The 24,956-nt window shown below is 36.6% G+C and overlaps 1 protein-coding gene and 1 pseudogene across 2 annotated transcripts in view; both read left to right on the top strand.

Moving 5' to 3' along the window:
• The window catches only part of TRDMT1 (tRNA aspartic acid methyltransferase 1), a 56,118-nt gene that overhangs the window by 5,190 nt on the left and 25,972 nt on the right, over positions 1–24,956 (top strand). For both annotated transcript variants that reach the window (XM_033100663.1, XM_033100662.1), the window contains exon 2: positions 21,748–21,857. Coding sequence is in view for 1 of the 2 variants with exons in the window: in XM_033100662.1 (XP_032956553.1) it covers positions 21,748–21,857 (110 nt within the window). In the remaining variant the exon portion in view is untranslated. The remainder of the gene's footprint in view (positions 1–21,747; positions 21,858–24,956) is intronic.
• On the top strand, positions 5,728–6,733 carry LOC117019166 (histone H3.3A-like; annotated as a pseudogene).

Here is a 24,956-nt window from a genome sequence, read left to right as displayed (position 1 = left end):
ATATTCTATTTTGCCCTCATTAATCCCTAGAAAACTTACCTTCTCCACTAGGGAACAGATTTTTCTAACCTGACTACTTTGTGTTCATTTCCCTGGCCTCCTTCCTAGTGCTTTCTGAACTACTTCATATGTTTCTCTGAGAGATAAAATTTATGCCATTGTTTAGGAATCAGACAGAACTGCCAAATTCTATTAGGTTGGTGCAAAAGTAATTGCAGTTTTTGCTATTATTTTTAACCTTTTAAACCACAGTTACTTTTGCACCAGCCTAATAGCTGTGTGAATACTAGAAAGTGATTAACGTTCTGAGCCCAGGTGCCCTGTCTGTGAGATGGACAGGGTAACACCTTCTCCAAGGCTGTTGTAAATATTAAGTGAGACAGTTCATGTGTGAAAAATAATGTAGGTACTCAGTAAATCCTAGTTCCTTTCTTTTCCCCACATTGTTTTGTGACTAGCTTTCCCCACTTAATTGTGTTGGGCTTCCTCATTGATAAAATTGGGACAATAATGCTAACCTTATAGGCTTTTTAGGAAGATTTTGTGAAACAGTGTACACATAGGGCCAGTGTAGTTCCCGGTCCATAGTAGATAAGTAACACTGCTGATGTTGCTTAGGAAGTTGAACATTTCCATATGCTTGTTATTTGTATTTATTTTGTGACTTGTACGTGTTGCCATTGGTATATTCTTTTTTATAATTAGTGATTTGCTGTTCAATTTTGTTATGATATTTTTTTCCAAGCGGGATTTTGAAGGATGATTAGGTGTTTTCCAGATAGTCAAGAAAGGAAAGTGTCCACCAGATAGAAGGCCCGTCCTGTGTAGACACACTGACGTGAAATAGGATGGTCTGTGTGGAGACATGCAAGCTGGTATCCTGCGTAGCCGGCTTCTGAGAGGTATTAATCGGTGTGCCTTGATGGTCAAACAAGTTTAGGGAACTCTTCACGTGATATTGTCCCTTAAAACATTTTCAGGACATAGCAATGTATCAAAGGCATTGAGAAGCCCTGCAAAACAGACACTATTTGGTTTAAATCAGCACTTCCAGTATGTATTTAAGCAAGGAACACTTTTTTTTTTTTTTTTTAATGGAGTGGAGCCCCTTATTAGCATGTGGTAAGATAATCTTCCTCAGAGCATGTCCTGCCTGACAGCAGGAGGGCAGGTGGAGCTATGGGAGGACGTGCCTGGGAGGCCTTGAGTTAGTAAGAGGGAAGTGCCAGGGCCAGCGTATTGACTGGTAAGCATTATGCTTGATTATGTTGATAACTCTAACTTTAAAGTAAGCTTCTTTGTCATTTTTCTGTAAGGCAAGATTTGTTAATGTTCCTATTATCTTTGTTTTTTTCTAAGAAGATACAAAACTGAACTCCTGGTTCTCCTTACTCCTCCAAAACTTGCTGCCCTGAAAGCCTTTCAAGCATCTCCATTCCCCAGTGGCCCGATCTAAGCCTTGGAGTCATCTTTATTTCTTCTCTTTCACTCGTTTCAGCAAATTCTGGCTCTACCTGAAAACTATTTTTATGATTCTGTTATTTCTCTCCATCTTAACCTGGTCTACAATCTCTCTCCTGTTTTATCAACTTGATGTATGTGTCACCCCAGATTCACGTGGCCACGCCTACCTTCTGGGCCCTGGGCTGCTTGTTCAGGGAAGCCCCCGACTCGGCTGCTGGTGCCTCATCCTATAAGACGGCCAGGGGTTGGGGCTGGCCCACAATGCTCAGTGTACCCCCAGTGTCCAGACTCCAATGAAGTGCCAGGCTGTGGCTGTGGATCTAGTCGCCCCAGCAGCTGTGTGGAGGGGTTGGGTAACACAGCCCTCAGAGGAGGAGAGGGGGAGTCATGCCTGTGAAATAAGAGAAAATATATGTATAGGTGGCTCTCTGTCCCTAATTCCTGGCACAGAGCTCCTAAATCCCTTGGAATGTTCTAGGTGATAGGAGTGTCTTTTGTGATAATGAGGAGACTCTTGGTGGGCTTCTGGATGGGGCCTGGTCTCCAGGAAGACCAAGCCGTGATTAGAAGCTTGGAATGTTCAGTCCTGTCCCCATCCTCTGGGAAGGAGAGAGGGGCTGGAGATTAAGTTAATGATGGATTGTCCCCACGTGAGGCAGTTCTCACAAAGTCTGAAAAGCATAGGGGTCAGAGAGCCTGTGGGTTGGTGAACACATCCACATGCCAGGAAGGTGGGGTACCCTACTTGTAGTCAGTGTCTGAAGTGGGGGCAGGCTTGTGGGACCGAGCGCTTCACCTGTGGGGTCTGCGCTAACTCTGGGTAGTGTCAAAATGGAATTGAATTGTGCACATTGAGCTGGTGTCTCAGAGAATTGCTTAGTGTGTGGGGGGGAAAACCCCCACACATCTGGTGTCTGAAATATTGTGAGTGTGGTAGTAGTGTGTGAGTAAAGGAGAAACACAGGAAAGAGTGTTTTTCCTATACATACCTCGTGATGTGACTTTGACCAGCAAAAGACGGGATGAGGAAGGAGCCAGCCGGGGCATCTCTCTCCCTTCCTCCTCTTTGCAGTGGTCCTTGCTCATGGAGATGTGGAAATGCTGCTTTCCACCAAAGCACGTCTTTCCTGCAGGGCATCTGGTACCGTTGATACAGCCCTCCGCCTGACAGCTGTGAGGGCGGTGGTCCCACACAGCCTGCCCGCTGAGTCTTTCCCACCAGAGCGTTGGCTGGATTTTCTTGTGAAGCTGTGATTAATTGAGTAATGCATTGCCTTCTGTTTACCTTTTTGCCTCTTTGCCTCCCTACACACACTCTGGCTACTTGGGGATTTTACCTTCCAGGAAAAGCATTTGCAACTAAGCTTTGCCTTGGGTTCTTTTTGTAGGAAACCTGGACAAAGTATTATTGCAGAAGCCTTTTCGCTGAGCTCACAGCCTCTGCTCTATCCCCCTTAGTTTATTTCCAACACAGTGGTCAGTGGGATCCTTGAGAAATGTCAGATAAGTCATTCCTCTGATTAAAACTTCTGAGGGGATTTTCATATCCCTCAGTAAAAGCCCAAGTCCTCCACAAGACCCCAGGACTCCTTGGTCCAGCGCCAGCCCTTTTCCCTGTCTGCCCACATCTGCACGCTCTGCTTGCTCACTTCACTCTAGGCTTCCCAGCTGTCTTAGTAAGTTTGAGTTGCTGTAACAAAGTACCATAAACTGGGTGGCTTATAAACAACAAATTCATTTCTCCCCCTGATCTGGGAATTTCAGGATCCGGGTGGCGGCATGGTTGTGTTCTGGTGGGGCCTCCTTGTATCAGGACCCTTCTAAGGCCACTCATCCCTTTCATGAGGGCTCCAACCTCATGACCTCATCTAATCCTAATTCTAATTCCCTCTCAAACTCCCCACTTCCTACTCCTGTGGTCACATTGGAAGGTAGAATTTGAACCTACGAATTTTGGGAGGGGGGAAACAAATAGTCCATAATATGGTTCTCTGTGCTTTTCCTCCTACAAAACAAGCATGCTCCCATCTCTCGGCCATTGTAGTGTCTCTTCTCTCTGTTTCAGAAAGTTCCTTTCCTAGGCCTGCTCCCTCATTTCCTTCAGGTTGCTGTTAATGAAACATTCTCTAAACAACCCATATAAAATAGAACTTCTCCCACACTGTCTGGCTTACTCTGCTTCTTTTCCCCCCGTAGTGCTTTTCATTGTTAGGCATACAATATACTTATTTATTCATTTACTCTTTGTCCCTCCATCCCCCACTAGAATATATGTTTCACAATAGGATAGCCTTTGTTTAGAACATTGCTTATACATATTTGTTGAATGAATGAGCAGCTGAATAAATGAACTAGAGTCATGCTTGTTATAAAATATGTATAGTTTGAAGTAAATATCAACTGTGATAAATTTAAACTTAGATATTAGGACTGAATCATGAAGGTCATTTTTTTTTTTTTTTGGACTAGCTAAATTAGCATTTCCCAAGGTATAGTTCATGGATAGTGTTTTGAAGGATGTTAATAGGTGTTATAGACTGTGTGTGTGTGTGTGTGTGTGTGTGTGTGTGTGTATGAATGTGTTTTGAAGACTAGTCAAATAAGTAGAATCATTTTGGGTTTTTGTATGCATGATTATATGTGAAATTTTAATGGATGATGGAGATTTTTCTGTGCCACAAGATAAAACATTTGACATTTTCTCAAAATAATCAAGTCCATTGAGAATAAGTTGGTTTTAACTCAATGTAGATAGAATTTAGATTCTGTGTTAATAATGACATGTGGTGAAAGTAATAAAGGTCAAGTGTTTTATTTTTTTTTTAAATTCCTGTCAAGAAACATTACTTGTTTGCATGGAAAGTTAATGAGGTTGCTATTTGGGAACAAGTCTGTAAGTAATGACAGATTGATTACCATCACAAAGATACATGAGATTAAGGTTCCATGTAGCCTTTGGTATCTCTGGGTGTCAGAGCCCCCTTAGGACGCTGTTGGTCTTCTGCTTTGTCCGTGGAAGTTTGTCAGGAGTATCCTAACAAGTGCTGTTCAGAAATAGTGCCAATTAGCTCCCATCCTGCTGAAATTAAAACAAAAACAACACATCTCATTTTTGGAAAATAGGTAGAATGTATGTTGGGATTAAAAAAATACCATCAATACCATTGTTTCCCCTGGATCAATTGTTGCTTTTACTCATATCCACTAATTCCTTTCATTTTAGGACTTTAAATCACCCAAACCTAGCAAAACAAACCCCGTGGACTACAGTAAAACAATTCCATTACAGAGTTCATCATGACAGCTCTTCCCATACATTACTGATTTTCATTCAAACTCAATAGCAAATTTAGTAATTCTTTAGCATTCAATGAATGAGGCTGGATTTAAGAAACAAAGCCTTTTAGCACACACCCGACCCTCATATGCTTTGCTGTGTTCCACATTGACAGGGGAATTTTGGTGCAATAAGAACCCATAATTTGAAGGATTTATCGTTACACAATTCTAGTTAAAAGTACTTTGAACTTTAATAGATGAAATGAGAGAGATTAAATAGCTACTTTGGCCTTGTTTAAATTTTATCTTAAAACCCCTGAGACTTAGATGATAATAAAGTACCAGAGTAATTTCTATGCCTCTTCAGAAGGCATTTTATTTTTGTGGCCTAAATTTACTTTTGTGGTTATTGTGTGCTGAGTCAGTTATTAAAATTGTACTCTGAATATTAAACTTAATGGTGCTCTTTGTTGATTTTTGACTTAATACTGATATTTTATCTCTACCTTGAACTCCATCCAGTGAGATTTCTTTCTTTGGACTGTGAGATCTGAACTGTCAGAATATTGGTGACTATAGCTTGAGGGAAAAGATGTCAATCTGTCATTGTTCTAGATTGTTTTGTGGGTTGTCACTTCAATATTTGGCAAGGGAAACATACTTAAAATCCAGAGATCTGTGTCTATGAAGAGATCAGCTTTTGACTTTCTCCCATGATTGTAAAATCAAAGGGCTTGTGATTCCATTATTTAAAACAAACACAGAAACAAAACCTTAACATATATACTTATGCTCTTAATGACATATTTGTCATAAATTTGGTAATATATTCATTTCCCGCCAAAAAATTTTACTTCAAAAAAAGTTATGGGGAGCAGAGCGGTTTGGTCGTTCGTCGGAGTAGTTTCTTTGTTTTCATCTGCGACTGCGGCTCTCCGTTGGGCGGCAGAAGCGGCGCCGCAGCAGGATAAGCGGCCTAAGACTTCGGCGTTGGGTGAAAGAAAATGGCCTGAACCAAGCAGACTGCTCGTAAATCCACTGGTGGGAAAGCGCCCCGCAAACAGCTGGCTACCAAAGCTGCCAGGAAAAGCGCTCCCTCTACCGGCGGGGTGAAAAAGCCTCATCGCTACAGGCCCGGGACCGTTGCGCTTCGAGAAATCCGTCGTTACCAGAAATCGACCGAGCTTCTGATCCGGAAGCTGCCTTTCCAGAGATTGGTGAGGGAGATCGCCCAGGATTTCAAAACGGACTTGAGGTTTCAGAGTGCCGCCATCGGTGCGCTTCAGGAAGCTAGCGAAGCGTACCTGGTGGGTTTATTTGAAGATACTAACCTGTGTGCCATCCACGCTAAGAGAGTCACCATCATGCCCAAAGACATCCAATTGGCTCGCCGGATACGGGGGGAGAGAGCTTAAGTGAAGGCAGTTTTTACGGTGTTTTGTAGTAAATTCTGTAAAATACTTTGGTTTAATTTGTGACTTTTTTTGTAAGAAATTGTTTATAATATGTTGCATTTGTACTTAAGTCATTCCATCTTTCACTCAGGATGAATGCGAAAAGTGACTGTTCACAGACCTCAGTGATGTGAGCGCTGTTGCTCAGGAGTGACAAGTTGCTGATATGCAGAAGGGATGGGTGATACTTCTTGCTTCTCATGATGCATGTTTCTGTATGTTAATGACTTGTTGGGTAGATATTAAGGTACTAGAATTGATAAATGTGTACAGGGTCCTTTTGCAATAAAACTGGTTATGACTTGATCCAAGTGTTTTAACAATTGGGGCTGTTAAGTCTGACCATGCATCACTGTGATAGAATGTGGGCTTTTTCAAGGGTGAAGATACAAGTCTTAACCACAGTGTAACTTACAGTTTCCTTAAAAAAAAAAAAAAGAGTAAACCTGGCAGCTATAGAATACACTATGTGCATTTATAATAGCTATTTTATATATTGTAGTGTCAACATTTTTAAATTAAATGTTTTACATTCACATGTGGTGGGGAGTCTTGTCATTAAGGTGTGTGTAATTTAGAGTCCAGTTGGTTTTCTCCTAACTAGGCTGCGCTTGTTTTCATAGTAGTAAAATGCTTTGCGCATTATACCTTGCATAAGTCCTCATTCTACCACGTGTTAACTAACCCTCTAGCTGATAATGCAAACACTAATGGGGGAATTTTATTTATAAGGGCTCTAGAATATAATACTACAAGTTATTCACACCAGCATCACCTGTTACTAATATTCTGAACTAGTTAGTGCAGCTTTTCTTTGTGTTGTGGTTGGTCTCATAACTAGGTTGAGTTTCTCTACCAAGAGGAAACAATACCTAAGTTCTTTTCCTTGTGGAGTTTGTATTATAATAACCCTTAGAGTAAACTTGTGGTGGGGGAGGGGCACACAGCTCCAGCTTATTGAACCTCTGCCAGTTAAGATGACATCCAGTTAGGTTACATCTGGTATATATATGGTTCTGGGAAAATCACTTTATAGAGATGGTCTTCAAGTGGTTTTTAAATTTATCCTTCTATTGAAGTTTCTAGGTCAATTATGTATGTTGACTAAATTTACAAATAAACTTGTTTATCCAACTATAAGTGTCAAAAACCTAAATTGAATGTACAAATCTTTAATCCATTATCTAGGTTCTTTGTATCCTAACGTTTGAGTTTAGCTTATTTAGGTTTTGTTTGGTAGATGAATCTTTTATTTGCAAAAATAGTTACAGAAAGCATGTAAAAAGGCCGTCTTCTAAAAATGCCATGATTGGTATTAATATGCTTCCCCCTCCCCCATATTGTCAAGGAATAAAAATTTGTTTAAAGAACAAAAAAAAAAAAAAAAAAAAAAAAAAAAAAAAGTTATGGCCTTGTATTTTATTCCTCATGAAGGATCTTCATATTCCTCAATTATTATACTTTATTTTGAATAGCAAAATATTTGAATAGCAAAATAATAAAATGCTGCTTGGATAAGGTATATTATCCTGACAAAACTTAATACAAGTTTTAGATGCTTAGTGAGGTCACTTGGCGAAATTGATGAAAAATCATACAGATGAATTTAAAGATTTAGAAATAATTTTTACACCTTACAGTTTACAGGTGTTTGATATCACTGTAAACAAACTTTCTGGAAATTACTTTACAAAGCAACATAGTAGGGGATTACTTTTTGGAGATCATAAATAGCTAATGGGTATTTGTGTTGGCATAAAATTTCTGGTGATGTTATCATGCATGAACTCAAAAAATGCTAGATCTCAGGTAACTTTGAGGGATGTTGATGTGCTCTTGAAAACTGTTAGATGACTTAAAAAGTGGCTTTAGTGACGATAAACACCTTGATTTCAAAGATGTGTATGAGAAAGCAGAATAAAGTTGTTTTATGAAATTTGAGTGAAAAAAGCAACATTTCTAAATGAACACAGACAGTGTTATTTAAAATATGTTTGTACAACTGAATAAGTTGCGTAATATGAAGTTATTTTAATAGTTCACCTATATCCTTTCATCATCTATATAATGAAAATGCCCGTACATTTAATTTTGGATATTCTCATGGATAAAATGATGAGGCAATTGACTTTTATGCTAGTTGTCTTATATTTGGGTACATACGTACAGTGCTTGTATGTGTGTGCGTGTGTGTACATACACACATATACACATATATGTGTGTATGTACATGTGTACACACATATATATATATATATGTACATACACACATGTAGGTGAGTTTGGACTTAGAAAACGGTTGGAAAGGATGTACATTGTCCTGTTACCAGTGTTAGCTCCCGGGCAGTGAATGAGGGATGCTGGTCTCTCGCTACAGGGAAGCACACCAAGGACCTCCCTGCTTCAGGGCCATTGCACCTGCTGGTCCTCTGCCTAGTATGCTGTCCCCCAGGGAGCCACTTGACCAGTCCCTTGTCTTTAATGTCGTCTTCTCAGGGCTTCCCTGATCAGCATTGCAGATGGCAGCCTCTGCCGGCCTCCCTACGCCCCTTCCTTTTTTTTTTCCTCTTAGCACTAAGTACTCCCTATCATACTGTATATATTTTACTTGTTTATGTTTTTCATTGACGCCTCCCCTTCTAGAATGTAAGCTCTGTGAGGGTGGGGATGTTTTTGTTTGGGATTTTGTTTGTGTGGGGATTTGTTTATTCTGTTCTACTTTGTTCACTGTTGTATCCTTGGCACGTGGAATAGTGCTCGTTGCACAGTGGGTGCTCAATAAAGATTTGTTTAGTGAATGAATAAGTTATAGAGCATGAGCATTTTAAAAGTTGGTATTGTCAAGTTACATTTTAAAGGAATGTATGCAATAAACTGTGTGACCAGAAATGTGCTCATATAATATTTAAAGCTATGATTTACTGGATGCAATTAGTTTAATTTTTTGATTACTGGTGAAGTTGAATATTTAAAAAATACTATTTTTACATTATTCTTTTTATTTTTAACTATATGATGGATTTGTTTAAAAATGGGAAATACTGAAAAAATATGCACCTATTCATTCAACATGTAATTACTGAGTGGTTCCCGTGTCAGTTACTCTGCTGTGTCATGGGGACACAGCATTAACAACACAACCATGTTCTTTGTCTCCAGAGATTATGGTCTGCTGGGAAATACTGGTGCTGCACAAATGAAGAAGAAAATTTGAAAATAAAAATCATACATGATGCTCATGTGGGGATAAAAACTGTTGAGGATTTAGATTACGTCTTTTCAATCTTTACCTGTCGTGTGTCTGGGGACTTTCAAATAAACTATAGCTTTCCATTTTTACTTAAAATATCTTGAATTGTTCCTTGCCATGAAATATATTTGTATGTACTAAAATGTTACAGGTCTCATGTGATTTCGTCTTAGCTATAAATATACATATATGTGTGTGTGTGTGTGTTTGTGTATATGTATATATATGTATGTATATATTTGTTAATTGGTTTTTAATGATTGTATGATATTCCATTTTGTAAAAGTTCCATACTTGTTCAAAGCAATTACCTGTTTTTGAACATTTAGATTGCTTATACATTTTTCATTATTATAAATAAAATAGCATTTGTTCTTTATATAGGTCTTTTTCTCCACATCTCTATTACTGCCTTATGTATTAGTTTCCTATTGCTGCTGTAACAAATTACCGCAAACTTAATGTCTTGAAGCAACACAGGTTTACTATCTAACAGTTCAGGAGATCAGAAGGCTTAAAATCAAGGTGTCAGCGGGGCTGCATTCCTTTCTGGAGGCTCTAGAGGAGGATCTGTGTCACTGCCTTTTCCAGCTTCTAGAGGTCACCTGCATTTCTTGGCTTGTGACCGCTTCCTCCGTCTTCAAAGCCAGGTGTGTAGCATCTTCCAGCCTTTCTCTCCGACCTCTCCTGCCCTCATCAGACTCTTTCTCTGACTCTAACCCTCCTGCATCCTTCTTGTGATGACATTGGGCCTATCTGCGTAACCCAGGATAATCTCTTCTTTCTAATTCCTTCATCTTGTCTGCAAAATCACTATGTAAGGTAACACTTTCACAGGTTTCAGGACCTAGGATGTGGACATCGTTGGGGGCGGGGGGGGGGTCATTCTAATACCTACCACACCTTAGCATATATGCCCAACTATAAAATTGGTAAGTCCAGAGCAATTTTTAAGGCTTTAGATCCATACTGCCAAGCTACTCTCTAAAACAATAAATCCTCACCTGGGGCTCCATCTATCTGCAATGAGACTTCCTGTCACACCTGGTCCTTTCTAGCATGTGATATTTTAAAAAGTCTTTGTATTTTTGATAATAACAATAGCAAAACCTTTATTGAGTGATTACTACGTAGCCAGCACAAATGTAAGAGCTTTAAAGGTATTAAGTACTTTAGTCCTCAGAAAACCCTATGACATAGGTATTTTATTATTTCTATTTTACAGGTAAAGACATGAGGCATAATGAGGTTAAGTAAATGGTATTAAGTAGCACAGTTGAAACTGGTGGAACTAAAATTCAAACACAGGCAAAGAACGGGCTAGATATCTGTGTCCTTAATCTTTCTTTTCAGAACATATGAATTTTCTCTCTGTAAAACATCTCTGTAGGGTGTCCCTATGACAGTCTTGATACAAAAATAATAACGAATATTTCTTGACTACTATGTGGTTTAATGGGAAAAGGTTTGCAGAGCAATACAGAGGGTGTCAAAAAAATGTATACACATTTTAAGAAAGTGATACTCAATATATACCGATAACAAAAGATGAATACAAGTCATGTGTATACACTTTTCTGGCCCTCCCTCTATGTAGTCAGAAGGACATATGAAAGAAAAATGAGGAATGAAGTAATTGAAGTGTTTTCCTCTGAGGTCTTATGACTAACTTGTATTTTCTGGCCTAGTGCAAAATTGGGAAACTTAATTCTTCTTTTAGAGGTGCCTATAACAGAAATTCAGGATGAGGTTTAAAAACTTTATAAAGACAGTAATGATAAAAAGTATAAGCTTTCAAGGTTTATTATAAAGCAACGGGGCTCAGAATGGCAGGATAAATTTAGAGTGGAGTTTTTCGTTTCACCTTGGGGATCTTTATGATTGATAACATAATTATATTTTTACAAGTCTTTTTATTCACAGTTAACTATATTACAGAGTACTAATGCTTATGTAATTTCTTCCATGAATATATCAGAAATTATCATCTTTTAAATTATGAGAAAACATCAGCAAAGAACATTTTATAGTGATGAACCATTCATAGATATTCTTTCACAAAGCAAATTTGTGTAAAACAAAGTCTTTTTTTGTCTAAACCTGTGATAGGCTGGATCACATAAATTTATATTGTTCATTTCTTAACTGTTTAAATAATGTATTTGTAAACATTGGTAGTCTCCTTAATTTAAAGAGTTTAAGAGAAATATCTTAAATGTCATGGGAAAAATAGAGAAAGATTTATATCCTTTGAATTCTGCAACGCAAATAGGTAGCTTTCAACTCATTACATTATTGGCCATATGCTAGTTATTTGTTGATCTCTAAAATCTACGTCAATGTAGTTTAATTCTTATTGTTTTTTATTCTTTTTACTATTGAAAGTTGGTGGGATAAAGTAATGCATTGAGTTACAGCTGTTCACTGGGTGTGTGTGTGAGTGTGGTCACAGTCCAATGGGCATGTTTTGCGAGTGTATCCGGATCTTTCCTCTGACCTTGATACTTAACTTTCCTTTTGTGATTTCTCAGGGTCACAGCCAACACAAGTATTGAATTCTTTTGTTCAAAGATAAAAATAGTTTTTTGTTAGTTTGCTTTCTACTGATTATAAAACTAGTATTGTAAAGGAAAACAAAAAGTTTAAGGGAAGAAATAAGAATTACCCCCAATCCCACCTTTACCACCAACAGATAGCCCTGTTGACATTTGCTGGGTTTTTTTGTCTTTATGTGCATATGCACATACACTTTACAAAACGTGGATCATTACTCAACAGGATATTTAGCAACTTGCTCTTTGTGCTTAAAAATATGTATATTACTTTATGTCAGTATATATGGGTATCATTTTTAACATGTCTGTTTTCATACATGTATGTGGTCTTACATCTTTACTTATCCAAATAGTTCTTTAGCATGAATTGCCAGAATTGGAATAGCAAGGTCTAATAACAGAAAGGTTGAATTAATGTATACCACAGCCAACCTGGGGAAGGGTACATTTTGTCAAACACTTGCTAGTCGTAGACAGTGTTCCCGTCATATAATCTTTGCCAGTCCGATAGGTAAAACCGACCAATGTGGATTTCTGTCATTATTGGTGAGGTTCAGTATCCTTTTATGTGTTAATTGATCATTTAAAATTACATATTTTTGAAATGCTTGTGATTAAAATTTCTATTTTAATTGTTTTTACTTTCAGAGCTTGAATTTTATAAGAATTGATAACACCGTACCACTGAAAATATGTACTTTTTAAAAGACATTAGAGATACAGGTTACAAATGGCTCTACCTATTTGTTATACTTAGAATACATATGTAGGATTAGGTAATTGACCAGCTTCGTAATGAAGCCCTTGCTCCCAAAATTGGGACTGCTGCCATTATTGCCTCAATTTAGGACACTTGGTGAGAGTTTGATCAAGAGAAGTGCTTCTATTTTGCAGATATATAGTTAATTACTCATTCCAAAGCTGTTGGCAGTGGTGTTGCTCTGCTTGCCAAGTTGGAATGTGAAATACATTTCTTCATAGTGACAAATGATACTTAAGTGTGTGTTCTTTTGAATGCCTGTTAGAACTGTTATTTTCAGTTACGAAAACTCTACCCAAATGGGTTCACATAAAAGTTGTAAAAACTCGTGTAATGATCAAGCCCAACTATAGGCTTGCTTTGGGGTAGAACTTGAAGAAGGGGCTTAAATCATGTCACCAGGAACTTGTTTCTTTCTCTGTATATCTCAGCTTTGTTCCTTCTGCATTGGGTGCATTTTTATATCCACTCTTCCCTTACTGCATCAAGATGGCTGTAGTGGCCCCTGACCTTGTATCCTTCCATGGTTAAACTCTGTCAGAAAGATCAAGGCGTCTCTTCCCAGTTGCCCAAGAAAAAGCCAGGCATTCCCGCTTGTGCCTAATTAGCTCATTTTGAATTTTGTGCTCATCCTGAAAGCACTCTGAGAAGTCTTATTGGCACAGGCACTTGACACGTGCTTACGTAGAAACTAGGGTGGGGGGTTTGAGGGCATCCGAACCACTTTGACAGAGAGTAAGTGAGGTGAGATCCCAAAAAGAAAATCTGGGCCTGTCGCCCGCAAAGGGGGCCTGGATACTGGCAAAGCAGAACACAGACGTCCACTCACCTGGTCGCCTCAGCGCCTGCAGAGTGTCCCGGACGTGGGAGGTACTGTGATCTGTACTTACTGACTGCCTGACAGGGCTGTATGTAAGAAGTTGTAAGGTAAATAGAATTTCGTAGGCCCTTTTGGGAACTTGATTGTGTTTTCAAGGTAAAAAAATTTGATCTAAGTGTCAAACAATCTACTTAAAAACAAACTTTGCGATAGATACCGATAATCACATTAAGTACATGTGTATCAGGACTTTTTAAGTTAGTTCTGTGAACTGGACAGTGAAGAGAGCAATCAGCAGTAATCAGGAGTTGGTTTTAGACATCAAGTTCACTCATTCTCGTGCGTCTATTCAGTCAAGATAGGAGATTGTCCGGGTACACAGGGTCCAGCTCCAGCTAAGAAGGTTGGATTTTATCAGGAAGGCAGTGGTGAATTACCAGACTAAGCAGTAGGGTGATTTGGTTAGAACCCAGAAAGGACCTGATGAATCCCATATGTGCAAATTTACTGATGGGAGTTCAGATAAAAGTACATTTGATGCTTTCATATTTTATTAAAAAATTGACACTAAGTGTTATGTTTATTGATATGTGTATCTTACAAATAAACATGTCCATTGAATACGGACCATCTCCCTTTATAAGGTTTCTAAAATACAGACTTTCTGTAAGAAGCAAAAACAGTTGAAGGTATATTTTCCCTTTAAACAAAATATAGTTTTAAAGTAATCTCATCTCACTTTCCAAGTGATTTTATCTTAAAAATTATCAAAACTTGATGGAAGGAGGCATTTCTTAATGTTAGAACGATAAATTATTTTAAACGCCAAACACCTTTTGTAAAAAGGGCTTATGAACTAGTACTCATTCAAAGAGCTGCTGAATGAAAGTCTGAAAAATTAAATTAAGGTTGACATTCTCTTTTTCGTGATCATTATCGACATTTATAGTTTGACCTTTGTTTCATCTCGAGGATCACGGCCGTTTCTGCCGCTTCTTATCCTTTGATTATTAGGTAGCAATCAAAGAAGCATCATTCTAGAGGGAAAGCACAGCTCCCTTAGTGATAGCTGTTCTGTCTCTTTCTAATAACCAATATGATGCTAAAAATCATCTGAAGAAGTCTTGCATGCAAAAATATTTAGCAAGAGATTATTGAGGATAGAAAATATGTGAGTTTGATTATTGTTGTGCCAAAATTTAAGCCGTTTTGCTTTTGAGTATAACATGGTATTGTTATTAATATTGGTTTTACTAGTAACATTGTTCATATTAGATCTTTGAGTTGTTTATTTAGTGTATCATTTTGGTAGGTTTTCTAAATTCTTTATATTTTCTTTAATCAAAGGTCCAGAGTTTATCTCTTCAGAAGAACACAGATGCAACTTAAAGAAAAAAATGAAAATAGTATTTGTTTAGTTGAAATTCACTTGATAAGGAAAATTGGAGGGGAAATGACTTTTATATTAAGGGAAGGATTCTTGTACTTTAGGGGAAAACAATGTTGTTTTACTTTAAAAACTCCCCTGCCTTCCATAAATATAAACTTTGTATATTCACCCCTCTACGGTCTAGCAAAATGCTTGCACATGATACTCAATAAATGTTTGTTGAATTAAATAGATCTGTTCTAAACACCATGTTTCCCCGAAAATAAGACCTAGCCGGACCATCAGCTCTAATGCATCTTTTGGAGCAAAAATTAATATAAGATCTGGTATTTTATTTTATTATATTATACCTGGTATTATATTATATTATATAAGACCCGGTCATATATTAAAATAAGACCAGGTCTTATATGAATTTTTGCTCCAAAAGACGCTTTAGAGCTGATGGTCTGGCTAGGTCTTATTTTCAGGGAAACACGGTAGGAAATGATCTTGAAATTCTCTTCTCATTACACACACACACACACACACACACACACACACACACACACACTATCCAAACAATTGTGGTATGTGTTAGGATTAAGTTCGACTGTCAATGATAGAAACATCCACAATAAGAGTGACTAAAGGAAGGTAGACGTTTGTTTCCTTCTCACATAAAATACGTCTGAGTGTGGTCATCGAGGGCTGCTGTGGGGAGTCCATGAAGTCACTCAGGGCCTCAGGTCCTCCAGTTCTTTGCTAAGCCTCCTACAGAGTGGTCTTCCTCTTCATGGTCAACATGGTAACTAGAGCTCCAGCCATTACATTTAGCTTCCAAATCAATAGTAGGAAGGCCAGAAAGCACAAGCAACTCTCACCCTCTTCCCTTCTAAGAGACTTCCTGAGAGTGATATACTTCTACTTGTATCTCAGTAGTCAGAACTTCACCCCATGGCCACCTCCAGCTCAGAGGGGATGGGACATAGTGCTTTCACTTGGGTGCATTGCCCCAGGGCATACATTTGATGTTTGGTTATTGAAGAGGAGGAAGAAATTAATGTTGGGAGAGGCAAGTAATTTCTGCAGAGATAGTATGACTAGAAATCATGGAATGAAGTAAAATGTTCTTCATAAACTGGGCATTAATGAGAAATTGAGACATTTTTTGAATTCTGTAATACGAAGATGGTGATGTTTGCTATCCACTGTTTATACTTTTTTTTTTAAGGACTCATTTGTTTAGTGTTAAGTTTGGCTAATAGGTGAGTATTGCTTAGGTAGTTTGAAATGGGAAGAGGGACAAGGGAATTGAAGTCTGATGTCATCAAGAAAGATGTGGCCGTATTTCATCTAAGATCTAGCTTTATCTGTGAAGGGAAAAAAATGAGCATTTATACAGTATTCTTGCAGTTGGGTACCTACAAATCACTTTTTCTTTGCATCATCACTAAGTATGGAAACAGAAATGTTATATTTTTTGGCACAATGTAATTATAGACATATTTTATCCCTTAATAATTTTGAAAATGTAGTAGCTAGAAAACGCAAATCAATAAACAGTCATAGAAGAGTATGTCTCTTGTGTCAGCTGTCTAGTTTCTAACCAGGGAATTAGGGCAAAAAGACCAAGACTGATGCCAAATAATGGTAGGTAGTGAAAGGTATCATCAAGACCTACTCTCCTTTTTTGAATACTCATCAAGTATTAGGGACAGAAAGTAACTTTACAAGTTTGTTTAACTGGACATTTTTATCCGTATTGGGCAAAACAAGTAATAAAAATCATGGAAATAAGAGATTCTGCTTTGTTTTGAAAAATATCCCCCTCTCCCCAAACTTAACTGTTTCCCTCTTCATGCCGGGGTTTGATAGCAATGTCGGGGAAGTTTTTGCTTTTATTAGTGCTAATCTCTTGGGATTAAGTTTTAGTCCATTTCCTCTCGGTGTTTTATAGTAGAGATTGGAGCCATCTAGTTATTGTTATTTATGAAGAAGATCCCTTTTTCTTATGTCACTCTAAAAGCTTTCACAAATATGTTTTCTTGAAATTATTGTCCACATGAACAGTTACAGCTCTTAACCTTTTTTCACTGGTATAATTTTCTAGCTTTAATAACAATAATAAAAACAACCACAATGATGAAAATATTTAATTGTGATAATTATTGTCTATTTAATCTATAATATTCAGATAGATGTCAGGCAATGAATAGGAATTTTAATAGTTATTGAGAGTCTACTATATACTAGGTGTTTTATATATTTTATTTCTCTTGTTTTTATAGTAGCCCTTTGTGGGAACTGCTATTATATCAATTTCATTGGTGAGGGAATTGAAGCTTAGAGTGAGAGGATAAGTGAGTTTTCCAAGGCTACATAACTAATAAGTGTCAGAATTTGAACATGGATTTCTCTGTTTCCGTAGGCCATCATAATATCCACTGTACACGATGCCCCCACATGCAGGACTTCGGATAACAGCGATCCCCATGATTATAGAGCTGTGCTGCCCAGTATGGTAGCCATTAGCCATGTACACCTATTTAAATTTAAATTAGCAAAATTAAATTCAATTAAAAATTCAGTTCCTCAGTTACATATCTTAAGTTCTCAATAACCTAGTGGCTAGTGTACTGTATTGGATTTACAGACAAAGAACGTTTTCATCATCACAGAAAGTCCTGCTGTGCTGTGCTGTTCTCGAGTTTCAAGTTAACTCTAATTTGAGCTGCCTATATTTACAATTAAACTTTCCTTTAGGATCAGTTTATGTCCTTGGAAATTGCTGCTGCCCGCATCCCCAGGACTAAGGGTCGTAGCGCAGGGCTGTCTGTGCAGGGTGTGCGGCCTCTGCCAAATTGGTTTCTCTCTTGCTTTTCTTCTGCCGAGGAAAGGCCCAGATATGGTGAGAGAAGGGGAGGGGAGGGGAGGAGAGAAAAGGGGAAGGGAGAAGGAGAGAAACAGCGGTAGCCCTGTTAGCTAACTCGTCACACCAACACCATTTTAAATGGACTTTCCGAGACTTACAGGAGAGATTTCTCGCATCTTAACTTCTTTCTTCAAGGTCCGCCTCAAAATTCATTGCCTCCCTTATATTATCTGGCATAGCATCTTTATCTTCCTTTCCATGGAAACTCCCTCAGTGTGCCTTTTTGAAAACATTAATTTGGCATATCCCACTTCCCTCGCTGTGGTCTGTAGACAGATCTCCACCAGTTTCATCACTTTCCGATGGATAAGCTCTTGTATTTAGTCTGATCTTGGTAACAATAATCAAAAGTATGTCTTAACCCAAGGTAAATTGGTTTCAGTTGACTATTAGCTAAATGTCTAAGCATTTAAACAATTTGTTCTCAAACTTATTTTTTATTTTATTTAATTCACAAATAGTTTACTTGTGATTTTTGAAATGCAAGAATCTTTAAAATGAAACAAGAAATGTACTTTGCTAGTAGTGATAAAATATTTGGCAATGATTTTAAATTTAGAATCCTGAGAGACAGAGAGAGAGAGAGAGAGAGAGAGAGAGAGAGAGAGAGAGAGAGAGAGAGAGAATCCTTGCTGGTCTGTTTTTGCTTAGTACTTTTATTCCTAATTAAGCTATCACTTTAAATGAGAGGAAGTAGACATTGGATGTATTCAACTGAACTTCCATTTCACAACTAGATGTCAGTGTTAACATACCCAATTAGATGTCTCAGGTGTGATTTCAGTGAGGTAATTCAAATCATTACTCACCTATATGCTATGCAGATCAGAAATTAAATGATAAAGAAGGAAAAGAAGAAATGAGCTACTTTCTTTATTTCAAAGTGGGCTGTTTAATTCTGTATTTTCCTTTTAAAAATATTTATTTTTCCCTACCTGCATAAACAATTAAACTTTTGGTTTGTTTGATTAGGAAAATCAGGTAGAATTATGAACTTGTACCTTTTAGCTACCATATTACCAACCAGAGGTTGGTAATACCCTACAACTTTTCTAGAAAGAGTGATCAGAAAAAGGAGGAGCAAATGGTGTGGGTTATTATTCAAATGGTGTGTGTGTGTGTGTGTGTGTGTGTGTGTGCGTGTGTGTGTGATTTTTGCCTACTTTCATAAGGAACATTTGAGAGCAGGAATTATGCATGTATCATCAGTGACATTTCTAACATCTCACCTAGAAGTCTCTCTTGATAAAACTAAATCTGCCCTTTTTCATTCAGTCCTCGTATAAATGGGAGCATGATACACCTTATCTTGTCCTCGCAGATGCAATCTGACAGCCTTGTGAAATCATTTATATTGCATTTCTCTAACTAGAGCGTCTCACTTTTATAGCTATGCTCCTGTTGATAAATATGAAATCTGGAATAACAACAAATATCATGAATAACATCCAGGTAAAGCAATAGATCAAAATACTGAAAATACATCCCCTCCGTCCACCTCCACCAAAATATCCTGACAGGTCTCCTTTGCAAATTCATACTCCTGGATCACTGAAGTGACAGAGGTCACTTAGACAAAATTCTGTTGAATTATATTCACTTTGAGATTTTTAGTTAAACATTTTCGAATTATGCATATGCAACTTACTAAAGATTTTTGGAGATATCAAGACAGTTTGTCTTTGGAGCTCAATCTAAGATTTTGACAGAATTGACAGGTTTGCTTTTTAAAATTGTTATTTCTAAGTGTAACGTTTTCCTTAGAAATACCCCCATGCCCCCAAACAATTCTGTTTTGAAAAGGCAAGTTAAATTAGTGTCCGTAATATCTTAGTACATCCATTGCTCACTATGGAAATAACTGTTTAAGATATGTAGACGATCTTAATTTTATAACAGTCTAAAATATGTGCATCAATCAATGCAAGCAATGCACTCGTTTACTGACTTTAAAAACTCCATTGTTTCCTGAGAAAGAATATTTAGTTCATCGGTTCTTGGATCACTCCATGAAACAATCATTTGTCAATTGCTTTTTGTCAGTTTTTATGTCTTCCAGGCACATAATACAAGAACATAAAATTAATTATTGATTATAGTTCAGATCCAGCACATCACTGGATATTCAACCTGCCTGAAAACAGAGAAAAGTCATATTAACCAACTCCAGGCAGTCCCGGTTTGCTGCAGATACAGTGGAAATGCAAGCAGGCTCCATCATGCAATGTACAACATATCTTATTTAGCAACACAATAGTTCAGTGACGTTTATTTAATTCTGAGTTCTTACAATGATTAGTAGTGGCTTAGTTCTTGACATGAATTATAACAGGTTTGTGATTTTGCTAAGTGATCTTTATATACCAGTTTTTTTTGTTTGTTTGTTTAAAAGCCATCTTGATTTATGTTTCAAGATCTTTCTGATGCCTTTGACAAAGACACCATTTATAAGTTATATTTATTTTATACTAAGGCGAGTAACTATTGAATTTAAGCTCATGTGGAGGCAGCTACCTATGACACGACTAACCGGACCTCGAAATTTCCAGTGACCTATGTACAAGGCAGCAGGGTAGCTAGGAGATAAGGGGTCCCGGCCAGCCGTCTTGAGCCGAGTAGACCCTTAGTATGTATTTGGAGACATCCATGCCCTAGTTTTCTCTCTGGCATCATCTTCTCTGGGCCTCCGTGAATGGTTTTGTTTTCCGAATGTGTGTGAGCCTCCCACCTTGGCCCGTCTCCTGTGATCTGGTTTTACTTCCAGGTGCCTATTGCAGGAGCCCTAGCTCCTCACATCCTTTTTTTTCTCACTTCATATTTTTTTCATATTGGGACTACCTAAGCTAACTGTGAACAGCAAATTGTTATTAAGGAAATAGCTATTTGGAGCTACTATGTAGTTTTGTAATATTTTCTCTGATATTTTCCCCAGGAAGTCTCAAATACTTTTAAAACTGTTGACGTTTTCTCCTGATTTGGGACAGGGTATACACATAATTGGTTTTGTGTATACACATAATTGGTTTTGCACTTGGGGAAGAAGTGCAAAGAGAGTGGTAATTGCAAAAAGTCACAGCAGCTACGGCTGTTTAAAGTCTATGGCAGCATTTTCTGAATTTGAAAGCATTTTGAAAATGCTTTTCTTTAGCCCCAAGACAGGGCAGTAAATGTGTATGCCTTTGTAATTATTTCCCTTACTCTTCTCACATTCTCTTCTGGTCTGTCAAGATTTTTAATTTTCAGTTTGTGAACTTTTTATATTTGGACACCAATTAATTGTTCATCTCATTAAATAACTTGTGTAAATCTTAAATGGGTGAATTTTGTGGTACGTGAGTTATATCTTAATAAAGCTGTTACTGGAAATAAACAAAAAACAAGCTTACCTAAAACTTGCCTAAAAGCATTTTCAGGGGTACTGGAAAGCAGCTATGTATTAATGTTAGAAGGTGAAGAACAAATGGTGGTTATTTATATAAAGTTCCAAGTGATATGGCTTTTAAGAATATACTTCTCTTTCCTATTTTTGGTTTGTTTTAACTTAGGAAAACTTTCTATTTAACTCATGAAGTGTGTATCTTGAGGGAGAAAAGCAAATGTAAGAGATAAAGACTAAAGCACTTAAATCTTATTTTTAGCATTGGAATGCTGTTAGAGAGATGAACCAGAAGTACATAAATATTCCACTTCGTGCCTAGCTCCTACGGCCGGGTCCTCAGTTGATAATCTGAGCTCTGACTAGATAATTGACCACGTGAGGAAATGTACTAGGAAATTCGTTATTTTGACTTCTTCTATAATAGAATGAGCAAATCGATGTTAAGAACTTTACATGTTAAAATATTCCATTTATCATTACAGAAAGCTGTATCCCTGCACAAGTCGTGGCTGCCATTGATATAAATAATGTTGCTAACGAAGTGTACAAGTATAATTTTCCTCACACACAGTTACTGGCCAAGACAATTGAAGTGAGTAACTATTTTTATTGTTTAATAAATATATAGCAAGGAAAATGTGATTGAAAAACACTGCAAGATACTGGTTTCTAGTATGTTAATTGGAGGATAAGTCATATATAAATAAAAAAGTTTAGGAGAAAGGGAATGAATGTTTTATATTCTATCGGAAGTTGACAGGCTATTTTTTGCCCCTCCCCTTCACCCCCCACTCTTCACCCCCCCACACACGCTTTTAAATTTCCGGCTTTAGAGAAAGAGAGAGAGAGATTAGTATTTTGGTCTCTGAGAGAAAGATTGGAATATAAGAATATGCTTGACTTCTAAATGCTTGGTTCTGTAATGATAATAAACTTTGCTTAATTCTTTTCTTTGAAGCAATACTCTTACATGTAGCAGGAGTGAAAACAAGTGAAATAGTCATTGGCTATTACTTATTGAGTGCTTCTTATTTTAGCAAGCCTGTCAAAATTAAAGGTACTGTTTCACCTATGGTGAAATCAGCAGAAGTATTTAACACTGATGTACACTGTTATTTTAAAAATAATATGACGTTTTTTTCTCCCAGTTTCTTGGGAAAATTTTTGCACACAAATTTCTCAGGATGCCATAATTTACATACAATAAACTGCACCCAGTGTGAGTTTTGACCAATATACACACCAGTGTAACCACGCCCCCCACAATCAAGACTTAGAACATCCATCACCCTGAAATGTTCCTTAGTGCCCCGTTTTGGTCAGTTTCTGACCCCAACCCCGGGCTACCATTGGTCTTCTCTTGTCATTACAGGTTAAATTTCCAATTTCTAGTATATCATAAATAAAATCATAAGTGTAATTTTTGAGTGTATAACTTTTTTTGTTTAATGTAATGTTTTTGGAATTCGACCATGTTTTGTGTATATTAGTGGTCTGCTCTTTTTTATTATTGCTGAGTGATAATCTGTACAATGGAATATCATATACTACAATATGTGTATCTTTCACATGATGTAGACATTTAGGTTGTTTCCAGTTTTTCACTATTCCAAAAAGTTCCTATGAACATTCATGTATGTGTCTTTGTGTGCATCTTTGTTTTCGTTTCTTGTGGATAAATACCTAGGAGTAGAATTGCTGGGTTATATGGTAAGTTTCTTTACCTTTATGAGAAAATGCTAATTGTTTTCCATAGTGTTTGTACCATGTTATATTCCCACAATCAATGTTTAAGTGTTTTAGTTATTTCTCATTTTACCAACACCTGCTATTGTCAGTTTTTTTTTTTTATTTTGACTACTCTAGTGAGCATACAGTAGTATTGTGATTTTTTTGTGTGTATGGTATTGTGATTTTAATTTGTATTTTGCTGATGACTAATAATATTGAGTATCTGTTTTTATATCCTTATTGGCCATTTCTACATCTTCTATGATGAAATTTCTTGCCCATTTCTTATTATTTGATATGTTTGTGTTATTATTTAGTTGTAAGTGTTGTTTAAGTTTTCTGGATTCAAGTTGTTTGTTAGAAATATGTATAGCAAATATTTTCTCCACTTCTGTAACTTTTCATTTCCTTTTTTGTTATTTATCTTTTTTTTCCTTTTATGGGACATATTTATTTTTTGTGTCCTAAGAAGTCTTTGCTTACCCCATTTTTTTCCTGTTTTCTTCTGAAGTTGACTTTTCCTGATATTAATATAGCCACTTCTGCTCTCATGATTAGTGTTTGTGTGCATATATTTTTCCATGCTTTTAATTTTACTCTATGTTCTAAGATTTACATTAGATTTATTGTAGACAGTTTATAGTTGGGTCTTGATTTTTTACCTATTCTGAGAATCTCTAACTTTGAATTGGAGTGTTTGTACCATTTGCTTTTAATCTTGTTATTAATATAGTCAGGTTTAATTCGACTACCTTGTTATTTGTTTTCCGTTTTCCTATCTGTTTATTCATCATTTTACCCTTTTTTCCTGCCTTTTGATTTTTTAATATTTCATTATTCTCCACTCCAGGCTTATTAGGTTTATATTATTATATGTATCTGTTTTATTTTCTTAGTGGCTCTTCCATGATTTATAATATGCATCTTTAATTTATGGGCGCTTACTTTCAAATATCATTATAACACTTCATATATAAATTACAGCAGTATAGTTTCATTTCACCCTCTATTTTGCTATTATTGTCATGCATTTTACAGCTACATGTGTTATAAACTCCAAAATATGTTGTTATTGTTTTTTGGATTAAGTAATCAAATATTTATTAAAGAATTTAAAAAGGACAGGAAATATTTTAAATTTACCTACATATCTACTATTTTCTGCATTCTTTATTCTTTTTTTTAAATCAAGGATTTCATGTGATATACTTTTTTTTCTTCCTTAAATATCCTCCTTTACCATCTCCTATCATGTATGTTTGGCTGGTGACAAATTATCTTAGCTCTTTTTGAGTAAAAAAGCATTTTATTTGTCTCCATTGTGAAATATAATTTTCACTGACTCCTTGGTTGCATTCATTTTTGAAATTTTCATAGCATTCTATGAATTATTTTTTTTTCTTAGTACTTTCCGTTGTTATGTGCTTAATTTCTGACTAGAAGTCTATATTAATTATTTTCATTTCTCCTAATGTATTGTGTGCTTCTCTGGCTACAATTAAGATTTTGTCTATAATGTTTTCATGAATTTTATTTTGATGTGCTTGTATATGTTTATTTATACTGTTTGGACCTTATTGTGCTTTTCTTGTTTATAGTTTTCATTGAATTTGGGAAGGTTTTGGCCATTATAGCCTCAAATATTTTCTCTGTCCTCTATCTTCACTTACTTCTGATTTTATATGTGAATATATACCCTTCATATCATTCTACTGAAAGCATACTATATTGCTGTATATTCAGAGTTTTGGTGTTTTTTTTTTTATTATTGTATAATTTTTCATTTCAGATATTTTCTTTTTCATTTCTAGATGTTTCAGTTAATTCTTTTTAATGTTTTCAGTTTGTCTCTTCATTATGTTTTTGTCTTCCTTTAGGTCTTTGAACAAATTGATGATATTAATAATGACTGATTTAAAATCTATGCTAATTCCATCATCTCTCTCATTTCTGGGTCTGT

Source organism: Rhinolophus ferrumequinum, assembly GCF_004115265.2.
Source record: "Rhinolophus ferrumequinum isolate MPI-CBG mRhiFer1 chromosome 5 unlocalized genomic scaffold, mRhiFer1_v1.p scaffold_110_arrow_ctg1, whole genome shotgun sequence".
NCBI classification, from domain to species: domain Eukaryota; kingdom Metazoa; phylum Chordata; class Mammalia; order Chiroptera; family Rhinolophidae; genus Rhinolophus; species Rhinolophus ferrumequinum.
Note: the sequence above shows the minus strand (reverse complement) of the source record. Positions and strands in the feature narration are given on the sequence as shown.